The sequence below is a fragment of the Panthera pardus genome, unplaced genomic scaffold (assembly GCF_024362965.1).
Source record: "Panthera pardus isolate Hobbes unplaced genomic scaffold, ASM2436296v1 HiC_scaffold_16, whole genome shotgun sequence".
NCBI classification, from domain to species: domain Eukaryota; kingdom Metazoa; phylum Chordata; class Mammalia; order Carnivora; family Felidae; genus Panthera; species Panthera pardus.
Window position 1 is genome coordinate 34314477 of NW_026526721.1, and position 19329 is coordinate 34333805.

The 19329-nt window shown below is 36.7% G+C and overlaps 1 protein-coding gene across 2 annotated transcripts in view; it reads right to left on the minus strand.

The window, feature by feature from the left end:
* The window catches only part of GBE1 (1,4-alpha-glucan branching enzyme 1), a 281289-nt gene that overhangs the window by 41048 nt on the left and 220912 nt on the right, over nucleotides 1–19329 (minus strand). For both annotated transcript variants that reach the window (XM_053903223.1, XM_053903222.1), the window contains exons 13-14: nucleotides 3718–3902; nucleotides 1948–2080 (exon numbers count right to left, since the gene is read on the minus strand). In XM_053903223.1, the coding sequence (XP_053759198.1) occupies nucleotides 1948–2080; nucleotides 3718–3902 (318 nt within the window). The remainder of the gene's footprint in view (nucleotides 1–1947; nucleotides 2081–3717; nucleotides 3903–19329) is intronic.

Below are 19329 nucleotides of genomic sequence, written 5' to 3' on the forward strand. Positions count from 1 at the left end.
GCCTTACAACCTAGTTTGTTTTCATACATCTCTTCTCCCCCACTGGCTTAGGGTCAAGGACAGTTGCTTAACAAAGGCTGCAGTAGATCCCAAGTGTACTGTAAATTGTAAATGTATTTTGGCTTGATTATAAAAAATTATATTTGACTGTATTTTTATTATATCACATTTTCAGGTATAGAAAGATTTAGTGTAGGGCATTAGCAGTTTGGGGCTGAGAAGGGTCATGTTATGAGTTGCTATATATCTAGTATTTATTTGCATTTCTTTACAGAAATGGTGAGTACATTTGCTTCTTGGAGCAGTATAGCTATTCTTCAGTGCAGGTAATCCCATCACATTGATGGGAGCATTTTATATGTTAACTGGGGCACATTGGGCTAGTAGTCACAGCCACAGCCATCTCTCCTATGCTCTGAAGTGATGTGGAACTGTACTCTGCTGGGAAGGAAAAGGGCAGGGAACCATCGCTCACCATACTCAATGTCATGGAATAGCACAGGGTAGTGGTAACTGCTGTGGGCTACTTAACTAGATAGCACTGTCCTGTTCTTTACTGTTGGAGAAATGGTCTGTCTGGGTAACCATTTCACTTCCAGAATCCTACTTCCCGAGTCCACTTTCTACTTCCTGGAAACCCAAGGTAGTTCTCTCGATCAATAAGCCAGTTATGGTGATATAATTCTACCTCCTAGAAATGTCTTTGAGGATGTGAGAGTGAATTCTGGTCAACAGAAAATAAAAGAAAATTTCCTAAAGTGACTTCATTCTTAAAAAGAGGAAAAAAGAAATCCATTCGCCTTATGTTGTGCCTGAAGGTTACGTTTGGAACCATAGCTGTTGTCTTATAACTATAGCAGGTACCATCCTGTGGACACTGCTGGCACCTTGAGAGTTGAAAGCAAAAAGAAAGAATGAACCAGGGAACTTCGTGATATTGTCACAGTGCAGGGGTCACACTACCTCAGGGCTTATTATGTGGCCAAATACATCTTCCTGACCGTTCGAGTCAACTGAATAGGGAGTTTCTTATACTGTAGCTAGAGATACCCTGACACATCGGACTTCATGGTGGCACCAGGCACCTGCTCAGGTGGCGGATGGTGATCACTGGTAGGACTTCAGGGAAGAAGAACGCTATTTACACTGCCTGCTTCAAAATTTGTGTTGGGTTGTTGCGAGGTCCTGAATCTTTTTTTTTTTTTTTCATGGATCTGGTAAATCATAAGGTCCTTAAAATACACTGCACTTTCCCTTTTGCAACATTTACCACACTTAAAATTCCTAACATTTTTCTTCTTCACTAGTTTAAAAGCTCCATAAGGGCAGTGAGTGTATCTGCCAGGAGAATTCCTGTATTTACAGGACCTAGCAAAGCGCTGACACACCAGTGTTCAATAAGCAGACACTCAGCAAATATCTGGGAAATGAATACATGAATGACTAAATGAACATCAGAAACATTCTCTCTGTCATTTCCTCTGCTCACACTCCTATGCCCTGGTTCCTCACTGGTTCAGGCCTTCAAAAGTGAGCTATGTCCTGCATTGGAGGAGACAGGAAAGAGAAAAGGGAAGGAAGCCATCTTTACAGCTATGGTCTGCATCCTCAGTAGATAAGGGGAAAGGAGATGATTCTCAAAGGCAACTTACAAAATATTTTCCTAGAGAAAAACTACAGTCATCTCCTGACGTGCATATGGGATCAAAATATCATTAAAAAAAAAATGTTCAGAATCATACTTTTTAGAACCAGGATGAAGCTTAGGATTGATTCAGCATAATAGAGCTGAGCAAAGATTTACCAATCAACTATTTCAAGTTCCTCATTTTTCAAAAGAGGAACTGAGAGCTACTGTCACCAAGATCAGCATTAGTCTTTCTTAGTTTCTATGATGTAATAAATAATTGAAAGCAGACAGTAACATTCACTGGCAACAAAAAGGATATTTTCCTGGCAATGTTGTTCCAACTCGGTAATCAGTGTAGCTCTTGCTTGGATGAAAGTTGAAAATAAAAACAAGACCTGCTCTCTCAAAAGCGATGATCTTATTGCCTTCGTGCTTTTCACTCACATAGGCCTGCAAGAATTAACACATACATCACATCTAAATAATACCTAGATGCTGTTATAAGCAGATTATGTATTAAAAAGTGTTTTGGTCTTTATTGATAGCCCTGTTAGCTATTAAGTCAACAAGTGAAAATGCCAGTCCATTATGTTTTTTAACATGTTGCAATAGTGTCATATCAAACTGTAACAATAGTCTCAAAAATGGCTTAAAGTATAAAAATCTCACTAGCTATAGACAACTTCAAACAAAGCATAGATGATTAACATTGTGGCTCAGGTTTTAAGAACACAGTATGTATGCTACATGTAAAATGTGTGTGTGTGTGTGTGTGTGTGTGTGTGTGCGTGTGTGCGCACGCGCACGCGCTCGTACGCATGCTGGATCTGTTTACAAGTGAATTTTCTTTAAGACTTTTAGTCTCCAGACTAATGACTTAAGCTACATAAAATTACATTTTAAAATAAAATGTAACATTGTTATTGTACTGAGATTTCTGAAGTTGTAGTTATCTTAAAAACTTTACATTATTGCCCACCTTTATCAGATTCAATGGCAACATAATGTTCTTTACAATGTATCTCTTTTTTTTCTAATAAAAGAGAAGGTCTAAAAAGAAATTATATCTACAAGGTCTCCCATGTTATACATCATGTTTTCAGTAGGCAGTGAGAAGCCTTTGCTTTTTCAACACCACCCCCTTGCAGCTCCAGCTTTGAAAGGACTTATTTCCATGCATATCAGCAGAGCCACTCTTGGTAATTTAGCAATGTGAACTAAGACTCTAGAGTAAACAGCATGCCTTTTGGTATTCAACATTGTTCCTGTTGAAAAGGAGCATCATTTTGCTCTCTCTTTTGGAAATTGCATTACTAATAAATGTGATTAGGGCATTCGTGTCATGTAGCCAATCTTAGTGAATATATAAGTACCTTTGTTCAACCATTAAAAAAAAAAAATCATAGACACCAAAGTAAAAACACATCAACAGTAATTTCAAACAGCACCAGTAAAAAGTAAATGGATTATAAGTAACACATACTATATGCTAATTTTTGCAAGGGAAAAAAGCCTGTATAAAATTTGCACCTGTTAATTACATTTTCTAAAACTTATTGAAAACGGGGACTTTAATTCCAGAGGAGAATCAAGCTCATGAAAAATACAAAACAGCATGCAGGTGTAATGGCATCTAGTGAGATGACAAGTTAGAGCAGTAAAGGAAGGAGGGGCGGGGGGAAGAATAAAGAAATCTACATGTTGTCCGAGTAGTCTCTTTATGACAGCAAAATTATTTATATAAAGAAAAACAGTCAAAACAATTAAGATGTTTCTACAGTAATTTCCAAAATGGACTCCATGCCGAGCTTTTGTCATTTATTTTAACCAATTGAAATAAAAATTACTAAATTTAAACAGCAACAAACTAAACAGGAGAGTAAACAGGGCATTATGTTTAAGATTTTCATTATTTATCGGAGAGACTTCAATGACATGTTTTGACAACCCGAAGTATGTTACAGGGCACTACACACTGAATAATAAAGTGCTGTTTAAAAGATCTGCATATAGATTTAAATCGATTGCCATTCCAAGCATGTACAACATTGGTGACTAAAACATAACATTTAGAATAAAGAGCTTACCTGTGGAGCTGAAAGCCAACCACATCTTTCTTCCAATTTATTCATATCCCTGTCAAAGTTATTTAGGAACTTATAGCGAAGGAGGTCATCATCAGTTAAATGAAACTGCCTTCTGGCATAATGGTAGCTCTCATTATTTCCTTTTCTTGGGAAGTCTAACCATTCAGGATGGCCAAATTCATTACCTGTGTGGAAGAACACATATAAGCCTCACCCAGTAATATTAGCATTTCTTCCTAAGGTGACTAAATAATTATATCTGTTAAAGTCCTTAAAATCAGTGTAGGTTATAATTTACTATAGCTGCACCCTGTGAAGGATGTACAACCCTGCTTCAAAGACAGCACAGGGCAGCACAAAGGGTACCGACCGCATCTAGACCCAGAATTTCAGGGTCCGGTGTTAGTCCGGTCACATAGCCCTTGCAACCTTTGTAACATACCTTTTCCTCACGCAAAACTGAGACCAGTTATCTCTATCATACTTATTTCATCTCTGAAATAAACCCACTAGCTCTGAGTAATTTCAAAAATCTGTTTCCATAATTTCTGTAATCTGTACAATGCTTTACAATTTCCAAAGGCTTTGAAGGCACATATTTTGATCCTCAGTGGGAATCTTTGTTATATCCATCTCACAGATGAGAAATCCAGAGCGTTGGACAGTTAAGAGAATTGCCCAAGCTCTCACAGATAATAAGTACAAAAAACAACTATTACAAGTTAGTTCTTCTGATTAAAATCCAAAGGTTTTAATGAGGTGCTTTCTACCTCATCTCCACATTAGGCAAGTACGTTTTAAACTTCAGGTGCCGTAGAAACCCAAGTCTTCACTCGTTTATTCATTTTTCCTTATTTCTTTCTCAGATCCATGTATTACCATTAGATGTATACCTTTAATTTCAACTGCGTGTGTGTGTGTGTGTGTGTGTGTGTGTGTGTGTGTGTGTGCATGTGCTTAGCTAGGACACTTGACTTAGAACTATTTAAATATTATTTCTCACTATAATGATGAGAACCAGAAAGTCAATACACTTGAAAAATGAAATATAATAGTAACACCCACATATTCTTCATTCTCAAAATTGAATTTAGATATTGGTTGTCTAATAGATTGGCCCTTATTGTTTTCCCCAAGGTGGATTTCTACTTTACAGTTTTTTTCCCTTAAAAATTAAATACTACTTTCCAAAATTTACTTTCATTTGCCACTTTAACGCTGCAATTTTCTGAGTCACAAGTTTCTCCTTTGTGTTAGAAAGTATTATAGCCAATACGAGTGTCCTACTTTAATGAAACTAATACAATGATATTCCAATAAGTAAAAACTAGGAAACCAGGATGCAATTCAAAATGATTTACTGTAGACTTGCTTTAAAATGGTAACCTCTGTTAAGAAATGCTGCAATTTACATTTAACTGTTTGAGACCAAAGTCATTAAAATAAAAATAATATCCAAACAAATATATCTATAGCAGTTTCATAACAAAGTGTCTACAAACATTTTGCTGAATTCTAGCATTTCAGTCTAAATATTTCTTACTATTTTGCCTGCTATATGAAGAGGAGGGAACTGGATTTCTGATTCTATGGGTCTATATTTACTTTAGGATATCTTCAAGTGACATAAGGAATTTTCCTCTGCTGTGCTTAGGAGTCCTGCTTAGGTCTGGAGCCTGATTCACAGCAGACCATGGGGTACCTGCTTGATCATCCATTTAGTTTGCAAACTCATGTACCTTCAGAATTGTAGTAGAGCACATTCTTTACCGATAAGGAAGATACTGCCAGCCTGGGGGAAATTAGATGTCTAAGTACTTGTGAGATTTCAACTAGGGGAGAACTTTGGAAAGACTAGAAATGACAAGATGTAGCTAAAGTTTAGTAGCCTACATATTGGATCCAGCCTTTCTATAGGCACAATATTTTTACTTTGGTATGGCCGGGATCTCTGGGTTGACTACCATATTAATCAGCAATTCCTTTAGCCTTTTCTGGGGGAGACTTTTACATCATTGCCAACATGATTATCACACAGAGGCAGCAGCAAATGCTTAATGTCTCTTATTATCTGTCAGGCACATACATTGCACATGAATTAATTCATTCCATCTTCAACAACACTAAAATAGGTAGTATTACTGTCCCAAGTTTATAAGTAAGGAAACTACAGCATAGAAAGTTATTAAGTAGAGGGACCTATGAACCCAGACAGTCTGGTGTCAGCACCCTGATTCTTAACTCCACCATATTGTCAGAAATAAATACCAGGGAAATACAGTGCAAAGAATGACCAACCTCTCCTACATGGACAGATTCCAAGCTAATGGAATGCCATGCACAGATGCATTGGAGTGAGAAGGTGAGATGTAGTGAAGAGTTGGTCTAGCCATGAAACAAGGTTAGTGGCAGGGAGAAGTGGGACAGACAGGATTAGGTTAGATTAGGACAGGCCTCATAAAATTAGGACCTTACATTACAGGCAATAGGGAACTAAAGGCTATTTTCTAAGTTGGGGAATGAGGAGTCCAAATGCATTTATTATTAAAATACCTTGACAGTGTGAAAAAAGACTCTGCATATTGGGGATAGTTGAATAGTACAAAAACTAACATGGAATCCAAAATATAAGGTAAGAGGTGACAAGAGGCAACAGGAAGAAGGAAAAGAATGATTCAAATTCATTTCATGTGCACTGTTGATGGGACTGTAAATTGGTACAGGTACTGTAAAAAACAGTATGGAAAAGTAGAATTATACTATATGATCCCATAATTCCACTACTGGGTATTTATTCAGGGATCACAAAAACACTAATTCCAAAAGATATATGCATCCTATGTGTATTTCAGCATTATTTATAATATCCTAGAAAGGGAAGCAACCTAAGTGTCCACTGATATATGAATGGATAAGAAAGATGTGGTGTGTGTATGTATGTGTGTGTGTATAAAGTATAGGAATATTATGCAGCTATAAAAAGGAAGAGGTTGTGCTATTTGTAACAACATGGATAGACCTAGAGGGTGTTATGCTAAGTGAAACAAATCCAACTGCAGAAGGCAAATACCATATGGTTTCACTCATAAGTGGAATGTAAAAAACAAAACAAAATAAACAAAAAATGCTCAAATCAACAAAAAGCAGAATCAGCCTTGGAAATACAGTAAATTAAAGATTGCTGGGGCACAGTGGCCAAAATAGGTGGCTGGAATTGGAGATAAAGGCTTCCAGATGTGGAATGAAAAAAATCACAGGAATAAAAGGTACAGCATAAGAAACATAGTCAATGATACTCTAATAGTGTAGCATGGTAACAGATGATAGCTAAGCTTGTGGTGAGCAGAGCATAATGTATACATTTGTCAATCACTATAACACCTGAAGCTAATGTAACATTGTGTGTCAACTGTACCCAAACAAAACAAAAGGAAACAAACAAAAACACAAATGACATTTACGAGGTGGAAAATAACAGGATTTGATGACTGCCTGATCAATGCAGGTTGTAAAGAAAAGGGAATTCTAAGGGTAGTTTTAAAGTTCCAAGCTCGGTTGACTGAGTAGTGCCAGCATTAACCGCACTAGAGAAAAATGGTGACAAAGGAAGTGTGTGGGAAGGAGATAATGAGTTTTTTGGCATGCTAAATTTAAGAACTGAAGAATACACAGGCATCTGTGGATATATAATAACATTGATAAAAATAAGGTACTGAAATTCAGGAGAGAATTGGGGGTGAGGACCAAGAGTAATTTGTTAAGGCCTCACTAAGAGACAGTAGATATACACACAAAAGGAAAAAGGCCTGTGGACAGCATCCTAAGGAACTGCCAGCAGATTAATTAGAAAAGACTGAGGAACAATGGTTACCAAAGTAAGAGGGACATCCAAAGAAATATATGAAAGGCTAAGAAGAGTTTCAAAAAGGATGGTCAGTGACAAATGCTATAAACTAAGAAACACTAAAAAAACAAAACAAACCACAAACCAAAACAAACCAAACAAACAAAAAAACAAAACAAACAAACAAACCCCAAAACCAAAACCAAACCAAACCAAACAAACAAAAAAAACCAAACCAACCCAGAATTTGCTATATTACCATCCATTTGGTATAGGAATAAAATAATGTAAGCCTGTGCTTTTCCATCTATAGTATGCTCCAGAGGAGGTTTATAGATTCCAAGGAAGCTTATTAAAAACGTCCATCCTCCAGATGAACATTCAGTACCTGATTCATTACCTGTGCCTTTAGGCACAGTCCCAGACAGGAATCTACATTTTCCTCAACCTCCCTGTACTGAAAGGAGGTGCGCTAAAGGCCACACCTGAAGGAGAACAGGGTAGAGATTTGAAAGTTCTTTACATGTCTAAGTAAAAGACAGTTATGCATTATGATGCCCATGGACACAGCAAGACTTGTGTTTTAATTCTAGTGAGCCGCTTGTACATGAATGTAGGCAATCTAGTCTCTCCAGTGCTCAGTTTACTCGTTTGTAAAATAGGATAATATGTTTCATAAACACTCTTTTATGATTCAAACATGGTAAATGAGGTGCGGGGCACAGGGTCTGGCAGTTATCAGCTTCTAATGTACAGAAGCTTTCATGTTACACACGTCTGCGCATTACTGATGCTGCTCAGCAAAGAATTACATAAAGGGCAACACATGAGAGTTATAATAAAGCTAAAATCTAAGTGAGGGAACTGATTCACCCTACTCTACAGCATACATACAAGTAACCAGGATGAATTCAACAGGCAAGTAATTAGTTGACTCCTCTTATTTTTCATGGTACAGACTTATTCCTTTCTTTAAAGTACTGAAATTCTACACTGATGCATTTATTCATTTTTTTTTTTTTTAAGTAGGCTTTATGCCCAGCATGGAGCCCGGTGTGGGGTTTGAACTCAGGACTCTGAGATCAAGACCTGAGTTAAGATTAAGAGTTGGACGTTTAATTGACTGAGCCACACAGCTGCCCCCTTTATTCATATTTTTAATAATACAAACCAATTTCCCTAAGCCAAGTGTTAGTGACCTTTAAATTATCTACTATTTTAGACATTTAAAAAGCAGAATTTAGTGTGAAAAAATTTTGCTATAAGACACCCATACGGATGGGGTAAACCAGATGGCTATGTTAGGAATCCCCTCTCTACTTTCTTCCTTTGTTATTTCTACCTGTTCATTTTGTAAAACCTCTGAACATGTTCTCAAGGGTTATACATATATATATACACGTACATATGTACATATGTATATATGTATATAGGGTTGTTATATAAAAAATATAATGGCATATATATTACACATATACTATATATAGCATATATATTTATATACTATATTTATCATTTACTATATAAGTATATATAGTATACAGTTGGTTACATTCCACTTAAAATTAACATTTTAGGAACCGTCTAAAACTAGAGTTCTGCTTTAGCTGGAACACTACTGACACTTGAGGCTCCCGTATCTCCTAATTTATCCCCAGCTTTCTAGAAAATGTGACCTCAGGTTATAGCCTCTGTTGCTTGTTATCTTTTCCAACTGCCTTAGGTAGACTAAGAAGGTGAAAGTATAAATTCTCCACTGTATGGTTTAGTTTCTCTCTTAGAATTCCTCCTTGGCAGCATAGTTTTCATCAGTATAGAATGGGATGGTGTTTGACCAAAACAACTGAGGATGGTATGAACCCATTTCATAATCTGATTAAAAGCTAAGTACCTGGTCCCCAGAAACACACACACACACACACACACACACACACACACACACACACACTGGATATAGCCTTAAGGGCTTATGAATTCCATTCAAAAACTGATACAATGTGAAATCACATTATCATTTATTTCTAACATTCTAGCATGAAAATCCACATCCTTATAATCTATAACATAAATAAGGATTTAAAAGTAGCACAATTACAATGAGGTAAGGTATACAGATTATTTAGAGGAATACAAGACACATAATATGTGACAATAAATATTACTTTCTTATAGTATTATACTTTCTTTTATTATGGAAGTAACACACTCATAGACACATTTTTTTTTTTTAAAACAGAATTACACACACGCCCACACACATAATCTAAAATCTTATGAAATAACCACTTGCTATGGTCTGAATATTACTGTTTCCCCAAAATTTGTATGTTGCAATCCTAATCCTCAATGTAATAGTATTAGGAGGTAGGGCCTTTGGAAGATGTTTAGGTCATGAGGGTGAAGCCCTCCTGGATAGGATTAATCTTCTTATAAAGAAGACTCCACAGAGCTCCACTGCCCCTTCCACCAGGTAGGGATAAACTAGAAGTCTGAGAACGGGAAGAAGGCCTTCATTTGACCATCCTGGGACTCTGATCTTGGACTTCCAAACTCCAGAAAGCATGAGAAATACATTTCTGTCGTTTACAAGCTACCGGCTCTGTGGCATTTTGTTATAGCAGGCCAAGTACACTAAGATAACATTGTTTTCTTTCAGTAAATATTTTATTTATTTTCATTTATATCTATAACTGTATATCTGTATATCTAGATCCATAAACATAACCATCCTCTCATCTATCTTATCTCCCTATAACTTGTTTTGAAGAAACATAGACTTCTATGCTATTTTGAATTTTAATATAAGCATTCTCCATCTCAAGAAGTATATATCTCCCCAGGATGGTACTTCCTTATGTGTATACAATGCAATTTTATTTAACCATTTTCCTCATGTTAGTCATTTTGGCTTTTTTTTTTTTTTTTTTTTTTTTTTTTTACTATTTTACTCTTATAAAATGTGAGCAATTTTATAAATACATCTCTGTACACTTGCCTGGTATTTCCCTCACAAAACTGAATATGTAGAATAGCTGTTGAGAAGGTAAAAAGCAGATATGATTCTAAGAGAAAACATTTCCCAGGTTTTGAACATGACTAATTATTTGAAGACATAGGCACAAATTAACAAGCTGTTACTGGAAATAATGTTCACCACACACCCACAATTATATTCTTCAGTGCATATGTTTAAAATTCTACTTTAAAAGTATTTTTACATTTGAATTTAAGATTTCACTTTATTGTGCTCTAAGACTTGTTAACTTTAAACATTCATCTTTTAACAGCATATTAAAAATTATTAACAATTAATAAGAAGCAGGTTACATGAGGTCAAATTAAGTACTTGAAAAAATAAAAGACAACGATGAAAGCAAGACAAATGTTTGGTGTCATAATCCAATTTAGGATTTTTTTTATGTATTTTAACTTTCACCTCATTTATCCTTTATAAGTATAAAGTCACTACTTTAAAAAAAATTGCAATAGCATATTTATATATAATGGAAAATGAAATTGAATTTCTAAGTTAGAAAAAAGAGTCATTTAAAAAAATTCAAGATTTAATGAAGACCCTATTCTAGTAGAGAATTGTTTATTAATCTCTATTAGAGACTAATTTAAATTTTCTGAAAATCTTCTGGACAGGCTTCTTTTTAAACCAAAAGATAGAGAAAGTTGCATACAACAAAGAAATAGATAGAAAAATTATGTTAGTGATTGCAGACAAAACATTCTACAGGGTGGCTTTTGAATGTTATCTCTGTTGTAAATGAGCTGACAAGGGGCAAATTAAGTTTAATGTAGACAAACGCAACATTAAATTTCATATTTGGTCCAAAACTGTAAACACAAGCATAAAATAAATGGAAGCAAATCACAGAAAGACTTTCAAAGTGACCTTGGAATAATAGTGAACCATTCTCAGACTGAACAGAGAAAACTGGAAAATGCCTGTTAGTATCTTACACTAGCTCACAGCTCACAAACCTAATGAAGAAAAATACTACCATTAAAACAAGTTAAGAATGTTCTTCTCAGCTATGGTCTACAAATTACTTAGGAAATGTGGCAGCACTTGAGACAGTACAGTGAAATATGGCCACCCAAATAAGCTTATAACTAAGGGCTGCTGTATATAAAGATGGATAAGAAATCTAAATTTATTCAGGTGATGGCACAAAAGGTAATTGATTTGTTTTAGTACAGATAACTTGATGGAATAGTAGACACATAATATGAATAAGTATTTTAATTTAATAAAGTAAAAATAATGTATGTACATATACTTCCAAATCATATACAAATGTTATGTATACATTCATATATAACATATGTATATATTCCTCCATGAATGCAACAAGCATTTGTAACTTGGAGTTCATGCATTGCTAGGGATTTCCTGATATTTCATGCAAAATGTTGTATGCATATTCCTCTGTGTGTGTTTCTGCGAAGAGAGATGTTTCCTTCACATTCTCCGGGAGTCTGAGTCTTAAAAAAGGTAAGAACTACTCACTGTATTAGTAACTAGAAGAATGGGTCATAAGGTAAGAGTTTCTAAACTATATAAAAAAGAAAAGAAAATGTGGAAGCCTAAATTGAGGGAAGCATTTTTAAAACCTTGAGTTGGTTTATTCAACAGATAAGAAGCTTAGAAAAGTCACATTTAAACTGACTCTAGCACACAGAGGCAATGACTATGACACTCAGGAACAATACTTCTAAGTCAAAAATATGCATTGCAAGTAACTTGGCATTAACCATCAAAGCATGATCTTTCTGCTTGTTAAATTATGACTATGGTCACTAATGTAACACATAGAATGTTACTTATTTCCAAATGAAGGGAAGACAGTAATTTTTTGAGCTGTCACTTGGGCTATTTTGTCAGAGAATTCACAGTTCATGCCATGATTCACTGCACTCACTATAGTAACAGAACTGGGTGCTTCCAGAAAAACTGAAAGCTCTGGCTAATAAATAAGTTTAAAACAAAAACAGTGAAGCAAGTGACTAACATTGCTATAGTTAATTAATGATTCTAGAAAATTCTACCAAGTTCCTTCTTTCCTTTCCATTTCCTCTGTAAACAGCACCATTCATGTCTGGTTAATTGTGAAAAACCTCTAGGCACAAAATTCCTATTGGGATTGCTTTTCCTGTAATTAATTTTTTGCTGTTTGATGTAAAGGTCCAAACTATAAATTGACAAGAAGCCAGCTGGTTCAGTGATGAAATTCGAGACAATACAACTAATGAAAAAAAGCCCCAGCTCTATTAGCTGAACATTTTGATTAGCAGGTTTGTGTGTTTTGTTTCTCTAAACTGTAATGCATACTAATTTTACCTAGGAATTAATTAAAGTCTATCACAGCCTCCATACTGTGGATGTTATACTGAATGAACGTAGCTATGAGAATAAGGTATAGTGCTCCTAAAAATGTAAAAAAAAAAAAAAACTTTAGTTCCTACTCCTTTTAACTGTACTGAAGACTACCTCTTAGAAGGAAGTATCTACTTTCAAATCAAACACTTTGGTCTTCCTCTAGTCTGTTAGTGATTACTTAACTCACCAAAGGATGGGGCACAACATAAAATATTTTTCCAAATAGAAAAATAAACTTTCTATTCATTCCTCTGTCCCACCTTTGGTACTGATCAATGTGGTTCTGATGGTTCTGATCTCTGGGTTCTGTGGCAGGTGCCACACCCCCTTTTTTTTTATCCCCCTCCATAGCATGCTCCACTGCACTATACCTACAACAGAGACTCCCTTAATATTTGTTAAAGTTGGATTTTTCCCTCTACAATTGTTAAAGATCTAACATCATCTCTTTTGAGGCACAGAAATGAACTATAAAAATCAGACCGAGAAGAGGGTATGTCAACAGAGGCAAGCAGAATAAAACTCAGCAGTGGTGCTGGGGATTTACCATTACAGTCCACCCCAGCCTCTGTGCTGTGGATTTTAGGTAACTCATGGTTGATGCCAAGTGTATTTATACATACACTTTAAATAAATATAATATGTGTATAAATACATACGGGAGTGCATGTAAATATGTATATATGGTACAGTCCTAATGAAAATAGTAAAAACAGAGTTCAATGTCCTGAAGACTGTTTTGAAGTCAAACGCTCAACCTAGTTTGGTCTCTAGGTCTCAGGGATCCCCCCGTGGAACCTCTCTCATGCACACTCCTCCTTTAAAAGGTACAAATCACTGATTATATTCTGAGCTCCAGGACTCGTTGTATTGGTCATATGCTCACCTACAACACAAGATTATATTTTTTAAAAATAATTTTTATAATGTGTACTTATTTAGAGAGTGAGCAAGCAGGGGAGAGGCAGAGAGACAGGGAGAGAGAGGATCCCAAGCAGGCTCTGTGCTGTCAGTGCAGAGCTCAACACGGGGCTCAATCCCACCAACCATGAGATCAAGACCTAAGCTGAAATCAAGAGTCATAGATGCATAACCAACTGAGCCACCCAGGTACCCAGATTGATTATAATTTTAAGAGCATTAAAGTGTATCCTGTGCATCAGATAACATGCTTACTGCATATCAGCATGATCCCTGTCCTCATAGAGCTCACAACCTAACAGGGAAGAAAGACAAAATTAAACAAGTATAAATATATATATTTCCTTTTGAGAGGGTATGGAGGACAGGGCTCAAAAAAGTGAAAGGATAAGAGTAAAAAACAACAGAGTAGTAGGAAAGGAAAGGAGAGAATGCCAACAAATTCCACCAAGTCCTCCACCTCCCCTTGCAAAAAGGAAACCATGGAGGCACTGAGATGGAGGCAGAGCAAGGTAGAGGACAGGCCCGAAACTATGCCAATGGACAGGCAAAGTGGGGAGTGGCCGTCTTAGAAACCTAATCTGTGAATTCTAGAAAATACCTGTGGTGTTCAGAAATAAAAACTGTCTTTGCATACTAGGCATGTATATGGCTTTCAGAAACATACAGGGTAACTGATGTCATGGGAATGGATGAAATTGCCCGGGAAGAACATGCAGGAAAAAGAGCATAAAGGGACAAAGCCCGAGGAACACTCACATGGCACCATGGGGCAAAGGAAGAGGGGTCTGGAAAGAAACCTGAGGGGGAAGGGCCAGAGAGAGAAGAGGAAAGTCATGGCTAGGGGTAGTGGGGGAGACTGGAGACTGGCCCCAGGGAAGGAGGGTTTTGTTGAGGAAATAGTGGTCAACAGCAACAGGAGTCATGGTTGAACTAAAATCTCAAGTCCTATAGCAAACAGACTGAGTAACAAGACAGAATATTTGTGAATAGAAAGGGAGCAATAGTGTGACGTATGCAGTAAAACCAAAGAATTGAAAACTGTATGTTGAGTATTAGATGCTTTATTTTTCCTCTTTGTTTATTCTAGGATATTCTGACAGGGAGTATCTAACTAAATACCTAGGAGTGAATGGTCTGCCTTAACTATACGTAAGCTTTGGACTCATAAATTTTAAATTCTGAGGTGTTTTATAGTATATAAAATGCACCATATCTTAAGACATTAAAAAAAAAAAAAAGACTAGTATACTATTAGATCTTCTTAGAATTCCTACAACAAATTTACCAACTAATATTTTGAATAAAATACATGAGAAATTCTAGTCGTTAGTGTCCTAGGTAAAGGGGACGGTGACCTGAGTCAAACACCATACGTGCTCTCCCTTTCCATCTAGTATTACCACCCACACCCCTGAAAGAGGCCAGGAATGGTGCTTAAAGTTAGAACCATTGTAGCAATGCTGGTGGATACCCTTTTTCTGTTCTGCTCTCCCCAATCTTCTCCTTGATAAATTATGCATAAAAAGTCTTGAAGAAAGGGCCAAATGAGCTCTGGGCACTTCAAAAAAAAAAAATAAATAATTCCAACTTAAACTATGGGTGGACAATAGCCAAACCCATCAATCCCTCTACTTATCTACATGATTACAATTGCTATAAAGAGTAAATTCCTATCAGCAAGGCACGGGATAGTGGATGAAGTAAATGGTTAGGTTAAGCATTTTGATAAGAAAGTTGTCAAAATAAAACAAACATAAAACACTCTTAACTATCAATGTTCATATGTACAATATAAGGATAACTTTATATTGCATATACATGTAGTAGAATAAATGAAGACACACTTATAATCCAGTCTTACTAGTTATGCTAAAGAATTAGCATTCTTATATTGAAGGGTAAGGACTTATCTCATCATGCTTTTATTTAAATCAAGAATATGGAAGAACATTTTAAATAAATGAAACATAATCATAAAACTGTATTAAGATAATAAAAGCAACAGTAATTCCTTGAGAACCCTCTGTATACACAGACTCTATGCTAGAATTTTAGAAGTTATTTCAAATAATAGTCACAAAAACCTTCAATATGGGAGGGGACTTTATTCCCATTTTCAGACAATAGTTCAGGAATATAATGTGACTTTCTAAGATTATGCATGTATTAGGTGTCAAGGTTGGTATTCAAAGTTAGATTTGTCTGTATTCTTTCTAGGGTATCTGGCTCTAGGTACTTGATTTGAGCAACATTAGCTGGAAATCTGTTATGAATGTACAGACATTAGGGAAGATAATAAAAAAGTATAGGGGCGCCTGGGTGGCGCAGTCGGTTAAGCGTCCGACTTCAGCCAGGTCACGGTCTCGCGGTCCGTGAGTTCGAGCCCCGCGTCAGGCTCTGGGCTGATGGCTCGGAGCCTGGAGCCTGTTTCCGAATCTGTGTCTCCCTCTCTCTCTGCCCCTCCCCCGTTCATGCTCTGTCTCTCTCTGTCCCCCCAAAAAAAAAAAAAAAAAAAAAAGTATAAAAGATGTGTAAGAATGCATTTCCAATTTCACTATCAAGTTTACAAAGAAAGTAAATTTATTACTGACTTGTGCCTTGCATGTTCTGCTATCTGGATGTTACTCCATGTTATAGTTGTTTGGTCTCCATGAGGCCTTTAATATCCTGCAGGAAAGCTTTGGTGCTTGAGTTTCCACTTACACTTAGATATATATTTTTCCTTATTGAAGCAATTATTGAATACTATGATTTTTTTGGTGTTGTATCCGCTGTTTTGTTTTTGCCTGTCTCCTTAATAGACGAAGGATAGATACACCATAATTTCACCTCTTATCGTTACTGCCTAATTTAAGTAATAGCAGGCATATATAATACACATTCAAGGATTTATTAAATGTGTTGAAAGAAGAAAATGAAGGAAATCATGTCTGCTTCCTATAGTAGGCTATATATTACTTAGAGTAAGTTTTAGCTTACTTTTGAATACCCAGTTCAAAGCTGAAGGACTCAAATAAAGAAAGTGGGTAACAGATGATTCCTTACTGATTGCAAAATTGGTCTTTAGGAGGGTCATAAGAAAACCCGAGGAAGCTAATAACGATGAGAGAGCTTAGGGCAAGCTGAGAGCAAAATACAGGCTGCTCCCCACCCCCACCAAGGTGGAATATGTGTGATATTCCTCAGACACTTCTGGCTACACAAGAACAAAGGAAAGGGGTTTAAGTGCTTGCCATGTGGAAAACTAAGGCAAATGAAAAATTAAAATTCCTTACTGCCTGCAGTCCATTGACAAGTCCTTGAAACCTGCAGAGTGACCTCCCTCTAGGAGCTCAGCTGCCTGGATGAAGACATTTTGCTGGGGGCAAAAGAGAACCTTGGCTTAACATTGTCCCAATCTCAAGGATCTTGTAAATGTACTTCCTTTATCCCAACTGCCCTGGGATATATGCTGGCAATCATGCTCCAAGCTTATGGACCCCCATATGCATCTGAGGGGTCTCATGACTGAGGTTTTATTAAACTATGATAAATGGTGTTTCCCTAGCAACAGTTAGCCCCTCAAGTCCTGGAAACCTCACTTCCAAAATTCCTTAGAGACTTACCCTAACCTTGACCCCCTCCCAACCTGAGGGTATATATTGAGTTAAGTATCAGCACCCCAGTGCAGCTCTTCCTGCCCAAGGGTCCTGTCCCCATGCTTTAATAAAATCACCTTTTTGCACCAAAGATGTCTCCAAGAATTCTTTCTTGGCCGTCTGCTCTGGACCACCCCACAAGCCCCCCACCACCCCGAAACTTCATCACTAAGGGGTGGGGAGGGGTAGATAAAGCAGAGCCTATCCACACCATGGGGGGAGGGGGAAGAGTGGATGTAAATCAGGAGAGAAAAGATAAACCATGTTTTTATAGCCCTTTTATTATCTTACCTAATTGTACTTTGGCTACTCTGAAAGCCAAGTCAATAAGAATTTCAAATGGTTTCTGTTGCTATGTATACTTTGACCTACATGCAATTTTTGTGGCACAGTTTTGATTTAAAATAAATAATAAAGGTGTAATCAAACCAAGAATAAAACAATGAACAAAACAAATAAGACTAAATAGAGAATAACTGTCACTTTTAGGCAAAAATACAAAAATATTTAAAAAACTAGACATTATTTTCTTAAGAAAATTCATAGCAGCAGGTAGTGGGCTTTGACATTCATTCTGAAACCATTTTGAAGCTGCAGGAAGCAGAGGACCCAACATTTTCTGTAAGGGGGGAGAAGCAGGGGAATAAACCACACTAAGAAAGAGATGGGAAGAGTTTGAGTAATGCAATCTTAGCTGAATTCAGACTTTTTGCAAGCAAATTACAAATGCCTTAGAAAATGGTTTGTTAATGGATAGGATTGTAAACAGTGTTAACGGTTTGCATGTGAATAGGGCACCAGCTGAAAGACTCCACACCTTTTTAGGTGGTAGAAAACAAGTCAAGAAAACAGGAATGTGAAAAATAATATATTGGCTGATTACAAAATTGATTATACACATGCGATTTTGTGGCTATTCTAACTTTAGGTGTAGACTCAAAAGTTTAGTAATGGAGTCAAATTGTGCTATTTTCCCCTACAATTTGCCTATAATTGGGATATGCTACCACTGAGTCAGAGTTGGTGCCTTTTGCAAACATCCATAGTAATAGAGATGAACAGATTTCCCGAATGAATTACCGAGAGCTAAGTAGAGACATTTCAAGGCGAAGCATATAACCACAGGAAATGAGACTGGAAAGAAACCGCTCACTGAAATCCTCATGTATGGCACAACTGACATAAATTTAATTCAATCCTGGTTTCATTCCAGGCTAGATGAGCACAAGAACCTCAGGCTCTTTCAAGGCACAGCCTGCTGAAGCTTTCCAAGGTTTCAGTCTCCCCTCCCCACAGCCTTTTTTCTGCAGCCGGCAACTCCAACCCCCTAATAGAGACACTTAACTACCTGCTTAACTTAATCAAAGGACCAGTATCAGTTTGCCTTTGGAAGATGCTTCCCTTGCTCCAAGTTCCTGCCAACAGCCAGTTAGCCTTCTCTGCTTCCCTGCTGTCAGCTCTTGCTTCCTCTCAGGCCACTGGTGCCAAAAAAAATGAGAAAAAAGTTCCAGAGCAGCATGATGGCTTGCGGGGAAACACTATGAACTTCCTCCCCCAGTAAGAAGAAAAGTTCTCAGTCTTTGCACTGACTGGCTTCAGGTGTCTCTGTCTCTCTCTCTTTCTTTGCTCTGGGTAACACTGGTTTTGAATCAAAAAAAAAATATATATATAATGACAAGGTTGTGAATTAGTCTATCAACTGTCTTGAAGGAAATTAAAAGAGAGGGTTCAAAATTACATAAGTCATTTTAATGTCTTAAAAGTAATATTTAAATTATCATACACAAATGTCCCAGAGAGGATTGATACAATGTACC